We start from the raw sequence: 26663 nt of genomic DNA, 5'->3' as shown, positions 1-26663 counted from the left end.
TAACTCAGCCGGTAAAGAAGATGGTGTCCGCCGGCTTTGGTTATATTTATAACAAGTTGTCATCTGCTTCCGTGTTAGCAGCAGTAGCATCTAACTCATGGAGTGTTGAGAATATAAATCAAATGAGTCATTACTGCAATGTATGAATTAAAATAACGTTTTCTGTATAATAACTTTTAGTGAATTATCTTGGGCAATGATTTAGTAAATAACGAGTATTGCCTAGTTTTACCTTTCATCCCAAATAGTTCATTTGAAATAAGCGGGTCATATACAGTAGGATGTCGTGTTCCCATCAGCTGTTTTTGACGCGTGCGCCAAAATGTAACAGATGGCATTAGTCTATTATGATTCATTTACAACGACCGCTCTCCCCCCACAAAGGAATCTAAAGCATAAATAACAAGAATAATTCCTTATTATATTCACATTTATCGCAAACTTAAAGTTCATAATCGAAACTGTGCCACATAGATTTCGCATGAGTATGATGTACTAGAGATTGTACATAAATAATGGAAACACCGTCAAGTGTCCTCATCATGCAATTAAAAAAAAAAATGAAAGAAAGAAAGAAAATCGTGACATTCTGCCAAAAATTAGTGGTATGATGTCGTGTTGCGCATGCGTGAGTGGTGCAGCAGACGGCGGCCGGCTCTGCACCACTCCTGTCCCCGTCGTACAGCTGTGAACAGTTACGTCCGAAGGTCTGCTATTATATTGTACTCTTACACCGATTTATATTTATATTTATATTTTATGTTTGTCAGGCTTCATGTTTCAGGTGAATTATATTGCGGTGTTTGTACATCATCTTATAATGTATGTGGTGTTGTGATTTTGTGTCGGTATTGGAGTGCCGGTTGAGCATAATGGGATCAGCTGAAAATGGCGACGGTGGTGCTAACCGGTGTTGTATTTTTCAGGTTCACACTACAGCCATCATCATGTACGCTGCCAGGCTTGCCCTCCCCGCCGCCAGGACTGTAGCTGTGAGTGTAAATAGAGATGTAGTAGCAATAAATGTTGAGCGATTGTTGTGGGCTTCGACTTGGTGCGCCTTATGTAATGGGTCTAATGTTGGTGGTGCATTTAGAAAAGTAAACTAAAACCAGTTTGTTTTGGTTGTAATGAAGGTATAGTTCACGATTTCTATCGAAGTGCCAGTTTTAAGTATTTCTCGGGAGGTTTTGTCTAACGATATGGTAGGAAGTGGTACCTCGGTAATGTTCGGTGTGCCAAGTTTCCCATGTCATTTGATTTCCCCTACATATAAATCTGATATATTGAAGTGAAGGCATTATCAGAAGCAGGAACTGTTCTTTGGTGAATTGTAGAAGTTGCCCTTAGTTAATCTGTAGTAATTGTTGGTGCTCCCACTGGTGAAAATTGGTGAGTAAAGGTCATATGCTTGAACCTTAAATTGTAAAGTGGAGTGTGGACCTTGAAGTTTTGATTCATTGACGGAATGCCAGTGGTTATTGCGTATGGTCAGTCTGCATCCCGTACTGCAGAATAGTCAGCAACCATTGAAGAGGGCCAGAATACATTCCACCATTCAGATTTGGGGTCTGCATCCCACTGATTTCATGCTTTGTGTGATCCTCATTCATAATTATTTGACGCCCAAATTACACCTAAATATGTAGGAGAATGACTTGTTAGGTTTGCAGACACAGGCAGTAGTGTCTTACCAGGGATAGCTACAGGTTGCTTTGGACCCAGAACTTATTCAACCCAGGTTTCTATGGTTAGGTTGGTAGGGATGAAAGTGGCTGACCTTGGGGCCAAATTGACCTGAAAGCCTGGCATATACAGTTGGCCCTTTGCTTTGGATCGTATAAAATTGTTTAACAGCTTGAAAACAGTATTCCCTGCCTAAGGCTGCCACTGATAATTAGGCTTTGGTTTGCTAAAAAAAAAAAAAAAAAAAAAAAAAAGTAAATGGATGCTTTAAGCAGCAGAAAGATACCAATTCAATTTATATTTCTCCAGTTTTTCAGGAGTTTTCTGTTTTCCAGGTGGTAAATGACATTTTCCTGCTGAAAAATTCATGACATTCCTTATGCTCTGCCAGATTGTTTCCAGTATAATGGAAGAAATTCACTCAAGGGTGAATTTTGTTTTAATTTTCCATCTGGAGGTTGGTCGAGTTATTAGATAGGTAAGCAAGGTTAGGTTAGGTTGTTAAACTGTTAGGACAGTTGCTTTCGCCAATACGCTGATGAGTTGAGAGTTGCCACAGCAGAACATAGCTAAAAATAATGAGAAAACTGATTTTATAAATGTTTATTTACCACTCCAGAAAAAAAAATATGTATCAGGATGAATTGATCTGGTAAGATACTTTTAAAAGTGTTTACCAGAAAATACATGAGCTGCTTTTTCATCAGATTTTATTTTGATGTATTGACTTGTATTGCACTAATTTGGGTAAAGATTTCCTTTGTTGCCTTTGCCTATTTATGATGTTTTTTTCTTCCATTTGATATTTTTTTTAGTTCATATTAGTGTTTTGAGGCCTTATTTGTGCAGATGAATAATAACCATAATATGACTGACAATAATCTGGTCAGAAATATTAGTAATGGTGGAAGGGACTGGCCTAATATAAGAGTTTAACTTAACCTAACCTAACCTAGCTTAACTGTACCAAATAATTTAATCTAACCTAAACTAACCTAGCTTAACTGTACCAAATAAATTAATCCAACCTAACCTAACCTAAACCAACCCAACACAGCCCAGCCCAGCCTAACCTACCCTAACCCAGCATCCAGTTGGGAAGTGGAGAAACGAAATCCACCATTCAGTATGTTCAGCAAGATGCAGTAATATTCATTTGCACACAAACACATACAGGCCTACATTATATGATAAAACAAATCCACTGGGTATGGTAAGATTGCCTGCTAAGTTAATGTCAATAAAGGAAATACAGTACCCTAGTTTGTCCAAACCATAGCAAAACCTGACCAGCTGTTCTGTAGATAATTCATACATAACATCTAATTAATAAATAGTATATATATATATATATATATATAAATCAACCATTACAAGTCCACTGCTGAACAAAAGCCTCCCCCCAACCTTCACGAATTCCTTGACTGAGCCAGTCTTTGCCACATTCCCTGAAAATGTCTTCTCTCCACCTCCTGTCTGGCCCCTTTCTGGTATGCTTACACTCTCTTGGTGTCCAGTCAGTCAGCCGCTTGCTTCATCAGTTATCCCTTATTCTTGCTACATGGCCTGCCCACCTCCATATCTGTTTTATAACTTCTATAATATCTTTGACTTCGGTCTGCTCCCTCATCCAAGTTGATCCGAAAGATATTCCCAACATTGACCTTTCCATTTATCTCTGAGAACAGATTAATTTATTTTCTGTTGATTTTGTCAGTTTCCTGGTCTCACAACCGTATGACATAGATGAAATTATTCGTTGTATACTTTTCATGTCATACAAACTGGCAAGCTACTTTTCACAATGTCTTTGTTTACCGGAAGCTTTCCATCCAATTATAATGTCTTTATTTCACTGTCACCTTTTGTTAATTTTAGTATTTGCCTGAAGTAATTGTACTCCTCGACTTCAAGAATTTCTTTGCTATTCTGATGACGCTGTATGGTGTTTGTGGATTAAACATTAATTTTACTCCGGATCATCTTTAGCCCTACTTTAAGACTTTCTCTGTTCAGGTTATTTAACATTTCTTGCAATGTCTCGGCTATTTTTGAGATATGGACAATGTCTCATCAGCAAATCTTTAAATGGATTAGCTTTTCTCCATCTGTTCACATTTCTGTTTTCCCAGTCTAGCTTTCTGAAAAAAATTTCTATGCATGCTGTAAATAATTTTGGTGAAATTGTATCTCCCTGACGCACGCTTTTCTCAGTCTTAAATTTTTCAGATTCCTTACGTACTTTAACTGTGGGATTTCCCTCTTGATATATGTTTTCGAGCAGTTTTACAATGTTCTCATTCACTCCTTGTTCTTACAATGAATTTAGAGTTGCTGTGTGCTCCACTGAGTCGAAAGCCTTTTTGTATTTAACAAAACCTAAGCACAGTGGTTTATTATATTCTGTAATTTGCTCAATTATCTGATTCACCATAGATGATCAGTTGTCGAATACCTGCTTTGGAATCCTGACTCTTCAAGAGGTTGGTTTTCCTCCAAATGTATTCTGTTCATAAGGAATTCAATGAAGAGTTTATAAATGACAGACATATACTGTGTATATATATATATATATATATATATATATCATCAGCCGTTGAGGTCAACTGCAGGACTGGCCTGTCCCTACCAAAGCAGGGACGATACAGCCAATTTATCTCTACCTGGTGGCTTAGGCTGTCTGGTAGAGACTGTATGTAGAGTGAGAAGTGCTTGTGAGTGTGATTGTAATGTTGTAGTGGCTTTGGATGTGTGTGTAGTCTGTGAACCAAATGCAATCGGCCCGCCTTAAGCCGACTGGGTGCAAGCATACTAGTATGCGACACTGGTTCAACCACAGCACCCCTTGTGTCCGCCAAAGTACCAAGTGGCTTGGTGAACACTTCCCAAAGTTTTTACAACTCTGGCGGGAGGCAAACCCACGCTCACCAGCGTGCGAAACACACACTCTACCACTGTACCACAGAGGCTCCATATATATATATATATATATATATATAATAGTGTGTATGTGTATTCCCAGACACCTAAATCCTTTAAGGGGTAGCCACAAACAAATCGCATCTGTCACCCTGTCCCCCACCATTTCACTGCTCTGCTCTCAGCTCGCACACCCCTTTCTTCTATACCTCTCCACTCCATCCCTTCATCTCTTCCTTGGCTGCCCCCTTCCTCTCCTCCCCTCCACCTCACTCACACTTCTCGTCAGTCTCTTGGCCCTCCATCCTTTGCACATTCTTTGCACTTCCTCATTTGTTAGTCTCTCCATGTGACTCCACACGCTTCTTTGATACCTCATGTCCACTATCCTCACTCCTGACCTGTTCCTCCAACAAGGTCCAAGCTTCACTTTCATACTTTAGAGTTGGTATCACATACTGTCATGCAGTAGCTTTTTCACTTCCATGCTCAGTTCCCTGTCTCTTATCACTGCCTTCAAGGAACCAGTAACCTTTCTTCCTTGTTGTTCGCTTTCAGGCACTTCACCCTCGAAACTTCCATCCTTACTCATCACACTATCCAAGTACAAACTTAAATGCGCTCACATTTTCCATTTCCTCCTCATCCAACCTCACTGTACATTCTGTGACTTAATTTCTTTTGAAGTCCTTAAATTTACTCTTCCATATGTTCACCTCTTGATTCTTTCCTACACACACTCACAAACTCATTCTCCAAGCCTTGCAGCTCCCTTTCGTCTTCACTTAACAACACGGTATCATCTGCAAACAGCAGCACTGGGAGTTTCCACACACTGCCCTCTCTCATTAGGGCCACTCCAGCATCCGCTGCCCTACCTTGTATCTCTCTTATAACCCCATCCATATAGAGATTGAACAACCATGAAGACATGACACTTCCTTGTTTCTATCCAGCTCTCAAGTAGAAAATTTCACTGTTTGCTGTCCACATGCACTGTAGCCTTGGCATCTTCATTCATACTCTTCATGGCATTCAACAGCATCCCATTTACTCCATATATTCTTAATACTCTCCATAATCCTTGTCTATCCACCCTGTCATATGCTTTCTCCATATCCATGACGGCTGGATACAACTTCTTTCCCTTCTCTAGAAACCTTTCCTCTAAAGACTTAAGAATGAATATCTGATCTATACAACCTCTTCCCTTCCTAAAACCTCACTGTTCTTCTCCAACTAGTTTGTCTGTTATTTCCCTAACTGTCAATATGTATCCTACCATATACTTTTCCTATTATACTAAAACAAATGCCCCTATGATTACCACACACTTCTTTTTCCCTTCTTTCTTTGAACAGGGGAATAATTATACCTGACATCAATCCTCCAGGACTTTACCTTCCTCCCAGGCCAATCTGCACATCTTCCACATCTATCCTACTACTATCTATCCCCATGCTTCAGCATTTCACCACACACTCCAGTTCCTGGGGCCTTCCCCATTTTGACTTTTTTTCATTGCTTCCACAACTTGTCCTATTGATTTCTTCCTCTTCTCACATCCCTCCATATCCCAACCATTCCCCAGGCAATTTGTACTCACATTACTTTCATTCTCTATGTTCAACAATCCCTTAATGTTCCCTCCACCTGCTCCATCTTTCTCCCTTTTCCCGTAGTAATTACCATTTTTATCTTTCATTCCCCGACTAGCTTCTTTAACACCCTGTCTAACTCTATTTCCAGAACATTTTCTTACATTCCCTCCACTTTACTTTCAGATTCCTTCCAAATTCCTCATCCACTCTCTCCTACTAATCTTTTCACGTCTCCTTTCCTCTCTACATATAACTCTCTCTTCCGTATCTCAGCTTCTTCCACACCCCTGTTTCTCATCCACTTATTATATGCTTTCTTCTTTTGTGCCACAGCCTGTATCACTTCTTCATTCCACCATGCTGTTCCTTGCACCCCCTTTCATCTTCTCTTCACCCCCCACACCACCTCACATGCTGCACAGAATTCTAACACCTTCCACGTCCCATATCTGCTCCAGTCCATATTTACCCAGTTACTCCTCCACTTCTCTCTTAAATTCTGCCTTTTTTCTATCTTCTTGTAACTTTTCCACCCTCCTTGTAAGAAATACTTCCTTCCCGTCGTCTTCTATTCCTCCACTTGATTTGAACCTTTACTTTCACCACCACCAAGTGGTGGTCAGAAAGTCCACTCCCCCAACATCTGTATGCTCATGCATACATTACACAACTCATTGTCATCCACACACACATACATAATCAGTCAGTCAATCAATGCCTTCCGTTCATTCTGTTCACCACCCACCCATCTCATCACTCGCTGTGTATACCTGTGGATCATTTTGTCTGAAGAGGGTGTATATATTATATATATACACTGTCATCTTAAATGTCAGGACCAACTTGCCTAGCCCCGGCCTCCTATGCTTCTCATGGGGCAACGTAGGATTGAATGATGGATGGATAGATGGATTATATATATATATATATATATATATACATACACACACAGTAGGATCTCACTAATGTCTAATTGGTGCCAGAAAAACGCCGTTATTAACGAAAACTTTATTTGCGTGACATTAAAATACATGTATAAAGGGTTTATTGGTGCTGCCACCCCAGGACTTTTACCCATTTGTCCCATTTGATGCCTTCCCATCACTATTTTTTTTTAGCTGAGATAAGATTAGTTATTAAATCATTATGAGTAATTGAGAACTCACCTTAAAGGAGTTATTGAGGTGTTTGGTGTGATGATTGTTCCAAGGCTTGCGCATGGAGGCTACTGTGGTGTACCCACTGACCCCTCACTGGCCTCGTCCCCACTCCTGCCTCTCGTTCCAGGGTCACCCACTTCCGTCAACACTTCATCAAACCCCACAAAGTAGAAATCTTCAGGCAAGTCCCCAATATCATCGTCTTCATCTACTTCAACCCCCCTCTGTTGTTCTTCCTCGGCTGGCTGCCGTTGTGAAAGAAAGCGAGTGATGAGTGACTGCTGTCAGGCATTTACTCGGTCGTGATACTGTTTCTGGTATTTGCTTGAAATCTGCTTTACAAGTCCAATCATTTGCTCCATTTTGCTCGAGTCACTCTCAATGTCTTGAATCATGTCTTGAAGGCTGGAGCAAACACCCAGTAGGAGTGACAGCTTCTGTGTCGTCACTTTGCTCAGGCTCTTCTGAATCAATCACTCCTTCATCACTGTCACCATCACCTTCATCCACTAGATCCTCGATGTTGTCAGCATTGCCATCGTGCAGCATTTCTTCCAATTCTTCACGAGTCACTTCTTCAAATCCTGGTGCTGGGATATTGTGGACGGCTTCTAAGACTTGCGTCATCAACCTTTGATGGCCGCTCTCTCAGTCTCAGCAGACTTGAGTTGTGGCAGCAGTGCCGACCAGGCATGTTTAACAGTTGCCATTGTTGTATTATTCCAGGCTTTGACAAAGAAATTGACAGCCTGTCGAATGTTAAATTTCTTCCAGAATGCTGCAACAGTCATTATGGTGGGGGTTGCAGGTATGCCAGGTGGAGCAGGTGAGTCAGTTGGGGCTGTGGAGGTGGAGGGGCAGGCAGTGAGTCAGGTGGAACGTTGAAGGTGGAGGAGTTGGCGGTGAGGGGAGGATCCATCTCCTCGCTACTGCGCACATTTTCGGCTATTTCCTTCATCTCTTCATGTTTGTTTCATTCCTCATCTTGTCATGGACGTATTTGTAATACAACAACTGGCATTCGCTTTAATTTCTTGGTCTAACGGTTGTAATTTGAAGGTTTTATTAGAGGGCAGAAAAACAACCTCAACTCAAGGGTGTCGTCCTACTTGAAATCGTGCATGACTGGGGGCATTGTCTAGAAACAGCACCACTTTGAAGGCTAGATTCTTCTTCTGACAATACTCTGTAGCATCTTTAACACAACACTCATCAAACCACTTTCTCGACAACTCAGTGGACATGTAGCCTTTCTTTGCTCCCAGTAGACATTAAGTTTTGCCATATCACATCCCTTGTATGCCCTTGGCCTTTTATGTTTGTATAACACCATAGGTTTCATGAGACAGTCACCTGATGCATTGCATGTTAAGAGGAGACTAAATCGATCCTTGGCCATTTTCACTCCTTTTGCTTGTTTTTCTTTGAAATAAATGTTGATCTGGGTGATTTTTTCCAATATAATCCTGTCTCATCACAGTTTAAATTCTGATCTAGGGTATAACCTCCCTCTTGAATAATTTGAGCGGCAATTGCAGGAAAAGAATCTGTGGCCACCAAGTCTGCTGACAAAACCTCACCTTTATATACTGCATGTTTTGTGCCACTTCTATCCTTAAATTTTTTAGCTACCCTACAGAGGCATTGAAAGGAGGGGGAGACTTAATGTTTTTCTTTCGTGCAACCTCAGCGTACAAGGCCCTTGCCTGATCTCGTATCTGAGGGCCACTAACACTTGCATTTTCCCTCATTCTTCAAGCTGACCATTTCATTAGATAATACTCGGTTGTCACTAACAATCTGTTTCTATCACCTTCGTCACTCATAGCTCGCCTGGCATTTCCATCACTGCTGTAATACTTTTAAGCCAGTCCAATACTGTTTGTCTCCTCTAAGTTTCTCTTCATATTTCTCACTGTAGACTCAGGACAGTTCAGTTTCTACACAATGTCAATGTTTTGTGCACCACTTTCAATCATTTCAACAATCTTTTCCTATCCTTGACCGAATATGCACGCTTCTTGTGGCTTTGTCTTTTCCCTTTGAGTTCTTTTTTGGCAGTCACTTTAAAAGTTCCCGGGTGCTCTGACAGCTGATCATTCCCTCCACCCCCACCCCCAGTCCCCACAGGTACAGCAGAGGCCATTATCGACCACCAACCCTTGCAACCACTGGTTACAGAGGCGAACGTAACACTCGCTTCTCTGACTGCTGTACTCCACCAAGTGTGGTAAACTTGTGCTGCATGTGTGACTCTGTGTGAGCTGTGTAAGTGTATGAGCAAGTTTGAGCAAAAGGAGGGTAAAGGTACGCTTTATTTGAAGCAATAGAAGCACCTTATGAAATCAGTTCTTTTACTTCATGATAGTCTGTTATACTTTTCTAATTATTTCTTGAGGTGGTAAATAAACGTATCTTGCAAAATTTATTTCCTCTGTTGTTTTTAGCAGTGTTCCACTGTGTCAGCTTATTTGAGTTTTCAATCATAATGGCGGAAGGGACTGCCCTAACCTAAGCATTTAACTAAACCTAACCTAACCTAGCTTAACTGTACCTAATAACCAAACCTAACTTACCCTACCCTATTGCTGTGGTGGTAAATAAACATTTCTTGCAAAACTTATTTCCCCCATTTTTAGCAGTGTTCCACCATGTCAATTCATTTGTGTTTTCAATCTTAATGGCGGAAGGGACTGCCCTAACCTAAGCATTTAACTAAACCTAACCTAACCTAGCTTAACTGTACCTAATACTAACCTAACTTAACCTAATTTAGCATTCAGTTGGGAAGTTGAGAAACAAAATCCACATTTCAGTACTGTGAGGAAAATTCTCCCATTACACAGTCAACAAACAACTGTAGGTATGGCTTAAGGATCGTAATGATAAAAAAGTGAGAAACCTTTAATCGGGAGAAGGTAATATACCACCCTGAAAATAATCAGAAATATACAGAAAACGAACTGGAGGAATAGGAATTGAGTTGGTAAGGTCCTTCTATTGCTTCAAGTAAAGTTTACCTTTACCTGAAGAAGCAGCATTATCATCAACATGGCTGCTAAAGAACGCTATCAAAGATGAGCCTGAACATTTCCTGCGAAATAACCGTTAATCGAGTGAATCCAAACGTTATTATGGAAACTGGATATCTATTTTAACTTACCGTTATTGCCGAAAACGTTGTCGAAATCATTATTCGCAAGATCCTACTGTGTTTGTGTGTGTGTGTGTATATATATATATATATATATATATATATATGTATATATACATACATACATACATACAGTAGAATCTCTTTGGTCTGGACCCCGTTAATCTGGATTTCTGTTAATTCAGACAAAATTTAAAAATAATAAACTCCAAAAATGTTGAAAATAATTCTAAAGTCATTTTCAATATCGGTGCGGAAAGCGATCGTCACTTGTTTAGTCTCAGATCATGCTAGGTCGTAACATGGGCGCCTGTTTAAACACACGCTAGCATTCATTCCATCATCTAGTTCACCGACCATTTATATTTTTACGCTGTATTTCAAAAGTTAATCCTCCTTACCCTGCCCCCTAATGCAAGTGTAGCTTCTGCAATGAATGAAGATGTTAAAAGGAAGCCTGTAACACTAAGTATTGCAGGTAAAGTGAAAATACTGGATAAACTAGAGGCTGATGTTCCTGCAGGAAAACTCATGAATGAGATTACCCTGATGGTCCGGACAATCTGCTAATTCGGACAACCCTTCCCCCCGTATAGTCCGAACTAGAGAGGTTCTACTGTATAGATATATATGCTGGTACTGTGATTAAAGTTGTGAATAATGTGTCACTAAAAGATGCTTAAGCCATGATTAAGGTGTGAATACACTTGGGAACTGACTGTAAATAAACTTGGAAAGAACTCTACGTGGGTTTCCCCTGCATGTTTCACCTTCATTAGTACAGCACCGTAACTGTGTCGTAACAACCAAACTATGTCTATTTCGATATTATGCTACAGAGTAATTGTTGTTTAGAATTATGCAAGGAGGCCATTCTCAAATTTAATGTAGACAAGTCTGAATCACCCTGTATATATATTTATATACTGGTACTATATATATACATATATATATATACTGTATAAACTTGTATATATTTGATACATAGTTTCCTGTACACCAGACAGTCATTTACAATGCTGGGTGGTAACTGTATAGTCAAATTATGGTGCCTGGTGGTGTATAAACTTGTATATATTATATGATATATAGTTTCCTGAACACCAGACAACCATTTAGTATGCTGGGTGGTAACTGTATAGCCAAATTATGGTGCCTGATGGTTTAGTGGGTACTTTAAGGCACTCCAGTTGGATTGAGCTGGTGCAGGTTTATATCCAAGGGATGGTTGGGGTTTATTGCTCACATTATGCCACTCGGAGATGAATGAGGCTGGTCACTCATCTTAAATGTCAGGCCCAGTTTGCCTCGCCCTGGGCTCCTACGCTCCTCATGGGATGACATAGGATTCGATGATACATAAACTGTTACAAGAGGATGGAGAAAAGGCAGAATATAAGAAAGAAGGGGAGGAGCGTTTGGGTAATTATGATTTGGAGCAGATGGGGGACGTGGAAGGTGTGAGCAAGATGTTCACAGAAGAAATCTGTGCAGCATGTGAAGTGGTGTGTGGGGTGAAGAGAAGACAGAAGGGGGTGCAAGGAACAGCATGGTGGGATGAAGAGGTGAGACAGGCTGTGGCACAATATTTAGAAAGCACACGGTGAGTGGATGAGAAATGGGGGTGTGGAGGAAGTCGAGACAGAGGAGACTTATATGTAGAGAGGAAAAAGAGAGGTGAAAACATTAATAAGAAGAGAGTGGATGAAGAATTAGGAAGGAATTTGAGTGTAAGGTGGAGGGAATAAAAGAAAATGTTTTGGAAAGAGGTAAAGAGAGTTAGATAGGTTGTTGTAGAAGCTAATTGGGGAGTGAAAGATAAAAATTGTAGATTACTAGTGGAGATGGGAGAAAAAGTGAGCAGGTGGAGAGAACACTTTAGTATGTGTTGAACATAGAGGATGAAAGTAATGCGAGTATAAGTGGAAGGGGAATGGCTGGCAGGAGGAGGGATGTGAGGAGAGAGGAAGAAATCAGTAGGATGGAAGTTGTGGAAGCAATGAAGAAAGTCAAAATAGGGAAAGCCCCAGGAATTGATGGACTGTGTGGTGAAATGCTTTAGCATGGGGTAGAGGTAGTACAGTAGTAGAATGGATGTGGAAGATGTGCAGACTGGGCTGGGAGGAAGGTAAAGTCCCAGAGTAATGGAAGTCAGGTATAATTATTCCCCTGTACAAAGGAAAATGGGAAGAAGGGTGTGGTAATTATAGGAGCATTTTTCATCTTCTTGTAATACATGGATGGGTTTATAAGAGATGAAAGGGCAGTGGATGTTAGAGCGGACCTAGTGAGAGACGGCGGTGTTTGGAAACTCCCTGTACTGTTGTTTGCAGATGATACTGTGTTAGGGGAGTTGCAAGGTTTGGTGGATGAGTTTGGGAGTGTGTGTAAGAAATGTAATCTAAAGATCAATGTTGGGAAGAGTAAGTTATGGTCTTCGAGAGAAGCGAAGTCAGTAAATATACAGTAAGGTTAGATGGGGAGGAAATGAAAAACGTGTGCATTTAAGTACTTGGGTAGTGTGATAAGGGTGGAAGTTTTGAGGATGAAGTGCTTGAAAGGGTACAACAAGGAAGAAAGGTTGCTGGTTCCTTGAAAGCAGTGATAAGAAACAGGGAAGTGAGCATGGAAGTGAAAGGTACTGCATGAGAGCATTGTGGTACCAACTCAAACGTATGGAAGTAAAGCTTGGATCTTGTTGGAGGGACAGAAGTCAAGAGTGAGAGCCGTGGAAATGAGCTATTTGAGAGGAACATGAGGAGTCGCATAGAAAGACAGACTGACAAATGAGGAAGTGAAGGAGTGTTGTGTGAATGTGTATGTGATACGAAGTGTTAGGAGAAGAACATTGAGGTGATTTGGGCATGTGGAGAGGATGGAGAGTGAGAGACTGATGAGGAGCGTATGTGAGTGAGGGGGAGGAGGAGGCCAAGGATGAGATGAGGGATAGACTGCAGAGGTATATGAGGGATGGGGGGTGTGAGCTGGGAGCAGGGCAGTGAAATGGCGGGGGACAGGGCAACATGGAAGCGATTTGTTTGTGGCCACCCCTTGCGAGATTACGGCATCTGGCTATATATATATATATATATATATATATATATATACAGTATATATATGTAGGTAGGTAGGTAGATAGATAGAGATATGATTGATGGTATCTTAACCTAAATAAATCTGATTTAACTGCACCTCCTTAAACCATGGCATGTAATGGGTTTTGTCCTCCTCAGCTCTTGGAAAGACTCAGATGGCTGCACCATGGGTTAAAGTTAGGGTAAACCAAATACCAGCTTTTGTAGACTTATTTTATTTTTTTTTAATTTCATATTTTAGCTCAATTGATAAAATATTTTGGGATGTTCTCTGGTTAGTTCTCCTATATAAAACACTGTACTTGACTAATGGGTAGTAATGGAAATACAGCATTTGTAAATTACATTAGATTTGCCTCAAGCATGTTTCCACATTATGCACAGTGCATGCACTAGCTAGCCCAACTGGAGGATTTGCTTCCCCAACCATTATGTTTCATGTTTCAGTAAGATTTTAACAATTCATAAATTGTACTTTTTGCAAATATAGAAGATACTTGAATGCAGTGGGTAGGTAGAACATGATGCACAGGAAGAACCATGTGCTGTTTAATTGCTGTATCTTATTTATTAATTTCCAACAAATGTCAGAGGTGTTGGTGCAGGTGGAAGCAAACTGATCAGTTGTGGACTGAAACAACAACATTTCTCAAATTTAGGCATGAACATATTACAGTATATTCCATATACATTTGTTCAGAGATATTAACAGAACTGTAAAGCGACAGCATGTAGACTCTTGTATCAGAAGACTGCAGTTCGGTAGTTTTGTTTGTTAGATTTTGTGCCTGTTAACATATTGGCCCAGAATTTGTCTGAATCCGTGAAATTTTAAAGTAAATTTGGTGGTAGGTGGTGGCGACCATCATCCACTCACTTGATGTAGTACTCCCTACTTCTTCCTTAGCCTTTATCATTCTTTTTCTTTGCCTGCCCTGCTCTCTTCCTATTTCTCCCATCTTTCCTGTCATTTCTTATTGCTTTTCTTTCCATTTCAGGTGGCTTTACATTGAGTGATGAGCCAAATGGTTTCCTGTAAGCCAAGAAACCATTTACAATGCTGGGTGGTAACCATGTAACCAAACGATACGTGCTCCCTACATGTCAACAAGTGGGTTGGTGGAGGGTTAGTGTCCCTCCCTGTAAAACACAACTCAGTCAAATGGCCACCCCTTCCGGGATTATGGCGTCTGGCGATAGATACATAGGTAGACTGCACAGATTTCCTCGAAATTATAAAACTCATCAGCAAATAGTATATGACCTTGGCAGTTGGTCTGCCAGTAATATTTTGACTAGTCAGTTTAAACAGTTCCTTCCGTGATGTACAGTTTTCCATTTTATCTTAAGTCCGTACAAGGATGCAGATTTAAACTTTGATCTCACAGCTGTACTGCATGCAGCTCAGTGTTAAACCCTTCAGTCTGGTGTGTTTTTATATTAGTGTGTGTATATTTATGGTTTGTATGTTCTTCTCAGTTTTTTGAGACCAGATTTTTTTTTTTTTTTCCTCCCTAAAAGAAAATTTACCTTCACAGTACTGCATTGCACTTTTCTTTCCCTGTGAGGCAAGTCCAACCAATTCATTTTATTGGTGCTTCAGAAGGTTTCTGGCTAATGTCAGCTCAATCTCTTGAGCAGAGTTAAATGGTCAGCTGGAGCTTGATAATTGTTACCAGTATCTCATCTTAAATGTTAGGACCAACTGCCTAGTCCCAGGCTCCTACGCTCCTCATGGGGCATTGTAGGATTGGATGATGGATGGATGGATGGACTTCCATTTCCAGGTGGTGTGTACCTAACACTGAATACCATCCCCCATATAAACTTGGTTTTAGATAGTTTGGGTTAATTTATTCCCTCTTGTTTAGTCCTCTACCTGCATATACATCTTCCTACAGTGTTGCCTTTCCCTGCTTTTTTATTGTTTATTATTACTGAAGGGCTTGACCTACCCAGAGAACAGTGCTGGAGAAATGTGATATGGGCATTTGATCCCCTGTCTTACTGCCAATAAGGCAATAGGATTTGGCAGAGCCCATGACCTCGGCCAATGAACGCATACTCACCCCTGCTCCCGCACCATCTGTTTGTAAGTTATAACATTAAATAAACCTTCTAACCACTTAAAAGTGCTTCATATTCATTACCAATGGCAGATAACGGCTAAACACCACATTTAGGGGGTCTAGGGAGCGAAATAAGGAGTAGTTAAAACTTACGCGATTTTGCACCGAACGTGCTACATTAGGAACGAAACCCACGCGTTAGAGGCAACCTTGCTCTATGTATATATATATATATATATAATCATGGAGGATTGTGATACATCCTCCTCCTGAGAGGCCCTCACATGCAAGGAAACTTATGTGGTGTATCTAAGGGGAAAAAGTTTGCACCAAAAGAGAATTCGAGGCGAAGAGCATGTTAATGTAAAGACAAAGTGTTGTGGAGGCTTAGGCATGAGTATGACCTCTCATCCTTTTAATTAACCCTATCGGGTTTCTGGGCCGGACAGATTGTCTGTGTTCGAGTCGTTCGTTTTCACACTGACCCACAACTTCACACTGTGATATTTTTCTTTGATCATTCTATGTAAATACACTTTTCATAATAAAATGCTGGTTTTGGGGTCATTTTAAAGGTAAATAGTTGTACTTTATCATAGCATATTCAGAAAGGGAAAACAAAGAAAATAAGTCAAAATGGCGAGTTGAAGTTAGCCGAAAACCAAAAATATTATGCCAGTACCTCTTGGTAGAAAAATATTGGGAAAAAAAAAAACTATTATATAAATCTAGTTTAACTCATACCCTCCTGGTTTTTTTGGCCCCCCCCCCCCCACCTCCTGAAAACCAGTTTTTTTTTTTTTTTCCTCAAACATTCGCTTTTGGTGAGAAACTAATGAAAATCAAGAAAGTTGCTCCTGTCACCACTAAGTGCTCCTAAGGTGCGTCTCCCTTCACCTCAGCCAAGTGTTCTGTGGCCAGGCCAGTGTTGCTGCTCTGTTTTCTACAGTGGGGAGGAGGAGGGTAACTAATCAAAACCAACCCAAATATATATATTTACATTTTCTTGCTACAAAAGTACATTTACAGCAACAGTATTGTGGTGTGTATATATATATATATATATATATATATAGTCAACCCTTGGCTATCACGAGTAATTGGTACCCTAGGCGACCCGCCATAGCCAAAATCGCGATAGCCATACTTAAGAACTAATGGGAAAAATTCTAATTGGTTCCCCGACCTCCAACTTTACCCCAGCCTTACCCTATTTTCACATCTCCTTCACTAAAATACCTGGGATTACAAACCAATGCTGCAAATTAACAACAGTACAGTACATAAAGGTTATAAATAAAACAGAAGTAACTGTAATAAGCCATTTTACTTAACATTTTTGGAGAGGATGAGGAGCTTGGGTGGGTTGAAGGGGTTCCGAGGTTGGGGTGGAGTATTACTGGCCACCCCTCCGACGTTCTATCTCGTCTAGGAATTGATCAGCTTCATCAGGAGTCTGGAAGGGACCCTGAGCATAAGGCAGGTTCTTCCTCTTCCTCACTTGCCGTCCTGGGTTAGCCGCGTTACGTGCACCAATGGTAGGAGGGTTGGATGGGGTATTGGTGGCCATTGTGGTTGAACAATAGGTCTTCACGGCTATAGCTGCTGTTGACTGGTAACGCTGACTCTCTCTGAACCTTGGCGGGAAGGATGGGTAGCTGTAACCATGTCTTGGGCCAATCAGCGCTCGGGTAGCCTGTGACGTCGCGCCAATCACGGCGCGAGTATACGCATGGGCGGAGCCCGCGCGATTTGAATGTTTCTGGCCGACCATCGTCCGCGATAGCAGTATTTGAGGTCGCGATAAAGGTAATCGTGTTGCATTTCACCTGTCCGTGATAGCCATGAAACGCGATAGCAAAACCCGTGATAGCCAAGGGTTGACTGTATACTGTATATGAAAATGGGTGAAAATAACATAGATTCATAATGGTACCACCCATTAATTGCCAATTTCTGGCACTCTTGACTAGCTGATACTGTTGTTTCCACTAACATACACTAGAGGAAGGTCTCACGCATCTGCCTGCCACGAATCACCTGCGAAATTTGAAAAATGTGCGCGCAATGTGCCTTGCAGTTGCGAATTGTGCTGCATACGACGACGGGTCTATGGTGGCTCCTGTGGATCATTGTATAAAGTACAGTGAGGGGAGGGTACAGGTTAAGCCATGCGAAACTACAATAAATTACCTTTACTAGAACTATATAGATATGGTTATTTATGCATTTTATTGTGCGGTAAAGTGAAAAGAAAAAGAAAATGTCAAAATGGTGAGTTGAAGTTAGGCAAAACCCAAAAATATACCAGTACCTCTCCTTTAAAAAAATATTTGTCCAAAAAAAAGAAAAACTAAGATGAATAAATCTGGTTTAAACCATGCAAAACTACAATAAATTACCTTTACTAGTACTATATAGATTATGGTTATTTATGCATTTTATTGTGTGGTAAAGCAAAAGGAAAAAGATCATATTTTTTAATGATTCGGCTGCATATTCACTTTGCAGTCTTTTTCTTTGATTGTTCAGTGTAAATACTGTACATCTTTTACGACTGAATGCTAGTTGTGGTGTTATTTTAAAGATAAATAATTGTTGTTTATTGTAGTATACTAAGAAAAGGGAAACAAAGGAAAAGTCAAAATGAAGGTGAAGTTAGGTGAAAACCAAAATTTTATACCTTGCCGTAGAAAAATATTCAGCAATAATTTATCTATCTACTGCCAGACACCTCAATCCCGTATGGGGTGGCCACAAACAAATCGCCTCCATGTCGCCCTGTCCCCCTCCATTTCACTGCCCTGCTCACAACTCTCATCTCCCTCTGTCGTATACCTCTCCACCCCATCTCTCCATCTCATCCTCGACCTCCCCCTCCCTGTCCCCCCTCCACCTCACTCACATACTCTCCTTGTCAGTCTCCCCTTCCATCCTCTCCACATGGCCAAATCACCTCGGTGTGTTCCTCCTAATGCTTCCTATCACATCCACATCCACACCACAACGCTTCTTTATATATATGGTTGTTTATGCATTCAATTGTATGATAAATCGAAAGGAAAGAGATCCACAATTATATAATTTTTGGCTGCATATTCTTTTTCATAGCAGTGTAGATACACTTTTCACTATAGATTGCTTCATGTGGTGTTATTTTGAAGCCAAATAGTTGTAGTATTTAATGGAAAGTTCAAAATAGGAAAGCAAAGAAAACAAGTCAAAATGACACATATATGTGCGAGGAAAACTGAGGCAATTATGTAACCTTCGACCTTCATGACATACAGTACAGCTGCCTTTGTTCCCTGCCCTATGACAAAGCCATGAGCCATACCACTCGTGCACTGCCCGCCACACACAAAGCAACCATCCCACGACATGCCCGAGATTCTTTGTTATGACGCGTAAGTGCAGTTTATGATGAATATTTTTTTACAAAAGTATGAATGATGAATCTTAAAACGACGATTAAAAGCGTCATCAGAATCTCGGAGGTTTGATTTCAAATGTCCCTCAAAATTGGCATCTGAATTTCAAAGGGTTAAATTCTATCTGTCCATCCAGAGCCAGATGCTTTTATCCTGTATGGGGTGGTCACAAAGATCTCATTTGCCCTGTCCCCCACCATTTTGCTGCCCTTTCCCCCACCATTTTGCTGCCCTTTCCCCCACCATTTTGCTGCCCTCTCCCCCACCATTTTGCTGCCCTCTCCCCCACCATTTTGCTGCCCTCTCCCCCACCATTTTGCTGCCCTCTCCCCAGCTCACACATCCTTCTCTCATATACCTCCATCCCTCCATCTCATCCTTGGTTTCTCCCCCCTCCCCCTTCCACCTCAAATTTTCTCCACATTACTCACTCTCCATCCTCTGTGCTTGGCCAAACCACCACAATAGTACTTCAAATGCTTTCTATCACATCCACATCCTAAATTTGATATAATTTGTAATGCATCAGAATTTTCAGTTTGAGTGAGGAAATAATGATACTATATGAATGCTGGGTATGTAGAGCTGACAGCTGCTTACTGTTTTGTATGTTCTCATCCAGACCTTTAAATTTGTATGCTTCAAAGCATACAAAAATAGGTGATCACTGTTGCCCATCTCTCATTTAATCCAGATTTTGGAGATATGACATCCAACATTTTGGTGGGTGTACGGATGAAATGGACACAGGCATTGTGGAGTTAACGTTGCTTAGTTACATGTCTCCGTTGATCAACTCTGCCTTCTCATTTTTGTGCCAAATGTGTCTTACACCTGCCTTGTGTCTACTCGCGCAATACTACACGCTGCAGATCGAGCAAAAAAAAGCATGGCCAAGTAGACACAAGATCAGCTGACCAACCAAAACATTCAAGATGGCAAAGGGTGCCAGTGAAGCACTGACTGAAGAAGTTTGATAAAGTTTGTATGCTCGTGTCAATAAAACTTCCATTTATCACATTATTAATCATTCTTATATACATGATGATGATGGCAGGCATAATTATGGTACTGTACTTCGTCTTAGTTTAGATAGGTGCTTCGTCACAACAGTTTCACCAATCACCATATCTGAAGAATCTTTGTTTAATACACAATGAATTAGATCAAGTTCAACCTCGTCATAGGAGAGAAAAAAGTCCACAGTTAGACCACTTGTATGGAGTTGAAGTGGTCACCATCATCTTAGTTTACAAACAGAGGAATGCGCCAACTAATCTACCTCATTCTTTTGTTCTCCTTGCCCAGCGTGTGGGAAGAATTTGCGCGTCGAGCAATTTTGTCTACCAGCAGAGTGCTCTGTGGTCCCTGGCCTAAGACTGTTAATACAGGTCTCCCTCGTTTTACGTTGTATTGTTTTACGATATTTCGCATTTACGATCCTTATTTTTTAGTACCAAGTGTTCATTTTACAATCGAGCTCCCTCACATTTACGATTGGGCATGTGGAAATCCCGTGCTCACAGGCAAATCAGCTGAGAGTTGCGTGGCATACCCACCCCACGCACACATTTTCCCGTGCCAGTGTTGCCAACATAGCGGTTTTCCCGCTAAATCTGGAGATTTCGTTTGTAATTTAGCTAGTAAAATATTGATTTAGTGGCTAGCGGGATTACATACTCGTCTGACGGTTTGCAATCTCACAAATTCAACAAATAAAATTAATGAACTTTTAATCAGTCTGCCTCCCACTCGTAAGCATGTACGTATGTTACACTACTGCCTATGTTCAGTTCACGTTCATGTCAGTTTCCTGTCATTTCGGTCATTCATACTGAGCGTCTGAGAGTCGGTTTCTGCCCTCGGTGAATCAGTTTACAGCTTTGATTGTGACGGATGTACTGTTGCTTTCAGTATTCCTAGAACACATCTTCATTTATCAAGGTCTGGAAATTTTCCAATGCATTGATGACTAACTTCAGCATGAGCTAGTAAGTACTTCCGGCTTCCCATGTTTAATTTTTCCATACAAATGGAATGCCCTGTTGTATAGCCAGATCTCAATACTGACTAATGTGTCCAAGGAACAATGAAGGCAATTGTATTATTATTCTTTTTCTTGAAGTAATCGTTAATTGTATCGAATTATGAAACATTTAACTCTTGATTAGTTTCTCAGACTGTGTGAATTAATGTTTTCTTAGTAAGTTTTATATAATAGACAATATTTTAGAATCTAGCAGGTTTTTGCCCAAATCTAGCGTTTTTTTTAGTCCAGCCTAGCGGGTTTTAAAATTCGGTGTTGGCAACACTGTCCCGCGCTTTTGCCAGTCTCACCTGCCTGCTTGTTCTACATACAACCTCTGTGCGTCTGTGTGCATCAGTGCCCAGGATATTACTATTTCTTCTGTTCTTCATATTTTGCACCCCTAGTGCCACCACCGTGATGTCTTGTAAACACCCTGCAACATCTGGTGCTGATGATAAGAAGCCAAAGAAAGCAAGAACGTCCTTAACCCTGGAGTCTAAGCTTAATATTGTGAAGTGGCATGAAGCAGTTGAGGGGGCAAACAACATTACTAGTTCCATGAGTCTTGCACAGTCGACTGTATCAACTGTTATAAAGCATACTGTCAACATTAAGAAAGCTGGGGAGACAAGCACGACACTAGAATACATAAAATATCATTGTTATTGCATAATAGATCGCTTGTATGGGTCCTGGGTTCTTTATACACGAGTCCAGGAACGCATCCCTATTTTTCCCATTAAACCTTAATTTCGCTTTACGATATTTCGGTTTACGATTGCCTTTCTAGGAACGCATACCAATCGTAAAATGAGGGAGACCCGTATGGGCGAATTCCTTAATGTAGATGTCAGTTTTGTTTTGCATTCAGGCAGTCATGCACCAGCCGCTTTCTTTGTGCCAGTACAGTAAATCCTCAGTTTGATGTACCTCAGTAGACTAGGTATCAGATTTAACCCCTTAAACGCGGCTGTGTACAGTCGATCCCCCCCAAGTGGCGGGGTTGTATCGCGGTCTGAGTACCTGTTGGAAAATATTCGCCAAAAATCAGAGATTAACCCTAGAACATTATACTTGGTATGGCAGATAGTACTTACATTCAGCTTTCTCCAGAGACAGGTGTTGAGCCTTCGTGGACTACCCAAGGACTTGTGGAGACTTGCAAAGTTGGGTAACCAAATCTTCACTTTCACACCTCCAGCAGCCCGGTTTCCCCTCTACCACAGCCTCATTCTGTCACAGTAAACTTTATACTACAACGTAAAGGTAGTTAGGAATCCGTATTTGTACAATAAGCACTGAAAATAAGGCTAAAATCAACGGAGCGTACTGCCGACATGCACTGTGGCGGCGGTCTTCCCGTCACTCAACAAACATTTCCATTTTCACAGCTAAAAACATATATACTACATTATTTTCAATCATATTACTTCCCAAAAGATCACCACGATGCGCTTTTTATTCTGCCTTACGTCTGCCACTTTATTCTCGTTCCTGTCGGCCGCTTGCACTGACTGGGAAGAGCTAGAACTCACCATAATGTCACTTTGAAAGCCTGCAGTAAACTGACGCTAAACAGGGGCAAACCGTGAGAAAAAAAGCTAGTGTTACAACTGGGGAAACAAGCGTTTCCTAGTAGCATAAACTGCTTGTGAGAGGAGATCGCAGATTTACAGTTCTGAGCGCTCAGAGCACTGCCATGTATCACAGCCAGGCTGGCCGGGCCGTGGTGGGGGGGGGGGACGGGGGAAAACTCAATATTTGGCAACAACTGAGGTCAGTAGTACAAAGGTAAAGTATGCTAGTTGTAGCTAGAGGGTGGTGGTACTGATAGACAATACCAGCTGGAGCCTGCTTGCCCGCGGTTATTCAAAATTTACTCAAATCGCAAACGCGACGATCCGCCGTTTTGTCCTTTGGGCCGACCGTCGCAAATGTGACGATCCGCGTTTAAGGGGTTAATGGACACTGCGGTGCCACCAAACTTCTGTCAACTGTGATGAATAACTGCTGTTAAATGGGACTTAATGGGGAGCCACCGGACTTCCATCGACTATGACAGTGTCATTCAAATGGGGCCTAATGGGTTGCAATACATATTTCATCAAAGTATGATGACAAGTGGGGTTGGTGGAGGATTAGTGCCCCTCCCTGTAAAACAATTAACTCTAAGCCCTTGGCCACCCCATTTGGGATACATGGCGTCTGGCAATGAATGAATGATGATGAATGATAAGGATGAAATAAACTGCAAAACTACAAAATTGTGAGAAGAGTTTATGTTAAATGTGTTTTCATTTTTAGCACTAGATTATGCTGCTGTACAGTACTCTTATTCTCACACATGCTTGAAATCCCACCCTGGGGGATATCGGAAGTACTGTAACTCATATTTATCTTTATCAGATCAGGTTTCTCTGTTACTGTAGTCTGTTATAAGGAGAGTCTACTATATTTTCTAATTTGCACATTTACTGCATCACTGCATCCAGTTGCTTAACTAGAAACTTGAAATAGGGTTCACCACTTTAAATTTGCTTTTACTCTTGGCTACATATACAGTCAAAGCATGATATGTAAAACAAAACTTGCACCAATGTGCAATGCTCTTGTTCATTAATAGCAAGTAACAGAGCGTCATGTGTAATTATCCTGTTATGGATTATCACACTCGTACATTGAACCCCACATCAGTTAGGCCTGTACCCCTATTATTGAAGTATTGATTATTGATTTGTACTACATTATTACTAATATATACCTAATAGAATCATAATGCTAGCTGTTGTAAAGTAATTGAAATATCAAAGTATTACAGTGAAACAGGCAAAAAGTATTAGAACGTTGTTGCAAGTGTTAAGGGTACTGTATTTTAATTGACACTTATGGGGTGAATATGCATTTATAAAATGAAACTAGTTTTTCTGTTTTCAGTAATGATCCCTTGAATTGTGTTCTGTAAAATAATATTCTCCATTGATTTTTCAACCAGTCCTCAAAGTATCCCAAGAAACCTTCATACGTAACCATTGGTGTATGAACCCTTAAGAGATTCATAAATTCCATTTCAAATACCTTGGTTCATTTAACAAGCTTTATCAGCTATCTCAAGAAAATGATTCACACATCCCCTAGATTCAGATCATTCAGACTTTGAGCACTTCGTGGACAGACTGGACAACAAAAACTCCCGAACTCTTCAGACAGTACATTAGATCAGTTGTCTTGTGCATCCAAGGCATGGGTCCTCATCACCATTGTACAATACTTTGCAGACCATATAGAACAATGCCCTATGCACCAAAAGTACTTCCACAACTTGCACCTTGAAACTAAGTCCTCTCTCTCAGAAAATATTGCTGAAAGGTAGTTCAGTGCAGCAGTCTTTATTAACACAGCACAGCTAGGCACATAAAACATTCACCATGCTTGTTACCAGACCCTCTTAAACAGCATCCTGCCTCTAAGCAATTCAGCAATAGCAGCGAAGAAATCCCTACATACTAGATTGCTCATGATGGGCAATACAGTACTTCAGTCAGAGCGTTCATTACAGACCACCTCTCAGAATTTACCCACCAGAGGTATCGGATATACCTATCAAGGTTGATATCTGGACACCATGCCCTTCTCTTTGTAGTTAACCAGCTTAGATTTGGGTTGGTCACCAGATGACATGTTCTTCTTAGGTCCACACAGCATAACAATCATAATGGAGCACTGTATAGCAAATACTCATGGAGATGTATTCACAATAATGGTGTAAGTATCCTGTGGGATGACACTTTAGGGGCAGTAAGCTATTGCCCCCTAAGGTGTCAACAGGCTTGCTTGGCCAGGCAGACCAGGGTTAAGCAACATATCCAGTACAAAGCATTTTGCAGATCATAGTAGAGTATAACATGTTAGTCTTCAGGGGTGACTGACTCTTTCAATACTCAACTTCGTAGTCCCCTCTTGGCTGGAATTGTGTGGCAGTACTAGGGACAAAAAGTCTGCTGTACTGCATATTAAATAGTTCTTTAAATGCATTTGCCACGAGGGAAAGTAATTTTGTATACTGATATTTGCAGGCATTGAGAGAGCACCCTGTTTCATTATTTAACTGGTTAACACCTACAATCGAGTGATAAAGATTTGTTCTTGATACCCCCAGATATTACTAATTATTAGGGGAAATATTTTGCATTGAAGGGATAAAGGAGTGATTTAGCATATTCCACTTTTAAAAGGTGACACTTATAGCAGCAAGAACAACTTAAGATTGAAGGGGTTAATGTACCATGATTGTAAAACTCCAAGTTCATGTCAGTACAGGAGGAGCATAGATTTTATCTGCTGTAAAACCATGGGCTAATAATATTGGTTTCTCATTTTGTTTCCCTGTAATTAGTTTGCTAAGAGGGAGACTAGAGCACCACTTTCACAGGGCACACTTTTAAAGTTCTACATTGGTACAAGTGAAGTATTTCAAGAATGGGGTTTGTCATTAAGACTGATTGTTGACTTTGTTTCAGGTCAGGAGCCAGATTGCTGCCCGGCCTTTGGCTGTTGTCCCCTTGACCAGAAGCTTCCAGACTACCACCACCTCCAGAGATATTGACTCTGCGGCAAAATTCATCGGTGCTGGAGCAGCCACTGTGGGAGTGGCTGGGTCCGGTGCTGGTATCGGCTCTGTGTTTGGATCCTTGGTTATTGGTTATGCTCGCAATCCTTCTCTAAAACAGCAGCTGTTCTCTTATGCCATTCTTGGTTTTGCCCTGTCTGAGGCTATGGGTCTCTTCTGCCTCATGATGGCTTTCCTGTTGCTGTTCGCCTTCTAAATATTAAATGGTGTATGGTGGACAGATGCCCATTGTGGGCAGTGGTGTAGCCATCCTGACTAATGTGTGCAGCCACATTCAGTAGGCTGAGACATTTAACATCATATTCATTGTGTGGCTTGCAATCATGAGTTGGTTGGCTGTGTCACTAGGAGCTAGGTGACGATGTATATAAGGATTAATTTAAGCTACTCTCATCTTGTTGGTACGTCTGTATCATGATAATGGCAAAACATCAATGCCTGGACTGTTACACAAGGAATTCCTAATTGTGTACAATTCCAATGTATAGAAATTTATAAATAAATATTAAAATTTTCTTTGCAATTTTCTTTGTTAGTGTTTTTGTATAGTTTGTGCTTTGCATGGATTTATTGAATATTATGGGAAGAACTTAGGGTAATTCTGAAGTTTAAAACTTTCTGAGCAACTGAAGCATAAGATTTCAGCATATGAAATTCCATTTTGAGTTGCCATTGTTATAGTTAATGTACAGTGTAACAGGAATAACTACTTTATGATTTCTAGGCTTATGAATTGAGGAAAGGAGCTTCCATCTGAATGAAGTAAATTGGTACATTATGTGAAAGTATTCCCTTTTTTAAGTGCTGACCTGGCTGGATCCTAAGCTTGTGGATGTCATGAATGCATTGTGCTGTATGTTAAAGTAGCTTTTTTTTTTATTGCCAGGGATGA

At 40.7% G+C, this 26663-nt stretch overlaps 1 protein-coding gene across 1 annotated transcript; it reads left to right on the top strand.

Annotated features, from left to right (window-relative positions):
• The first annotated feature begins 621 nt into the window (after positions 1–621).
• Positions 622–26286, top strand: ATPsynC (ATP synthase, subunit C). Its single transcript, XM_080283806.1, has 3 exons — positions 622–707; positions 927–992; positions 25662–26286. Exons 2-3 carry the CDS (start codon positions 948–950, stop codon positions 25965–25967), a joined length of 351 nt encoding a protein of 116 aa, XP_080139932.1. The 5' UTR covers positions 622–707; positions 927–947; the 3' UTR covers positions 25968–26286.
• Positions 26287–26663: the final 377 nt, after the last annotated feature.

This window comes from Coenobita brevimanus, chromosome 98, assembly GCF_032717465.1.
Source record: "Coenobita brevimanus isolate Jiangsu-jjx chromosome 98, ASM3271746v2, whole genome shotgun sequence".
Lineage (NCBI taxonomy): Eukaryota > Metazoa > Arthropoda > Malacostraca > Decapoda > Coenobitidae > Coenobita > Coenobita brevimanus.
Note: the sequence above shows the minus strand (reverse complement) of the source record. Positions and strands in the feature narration are given on the sequence as shown.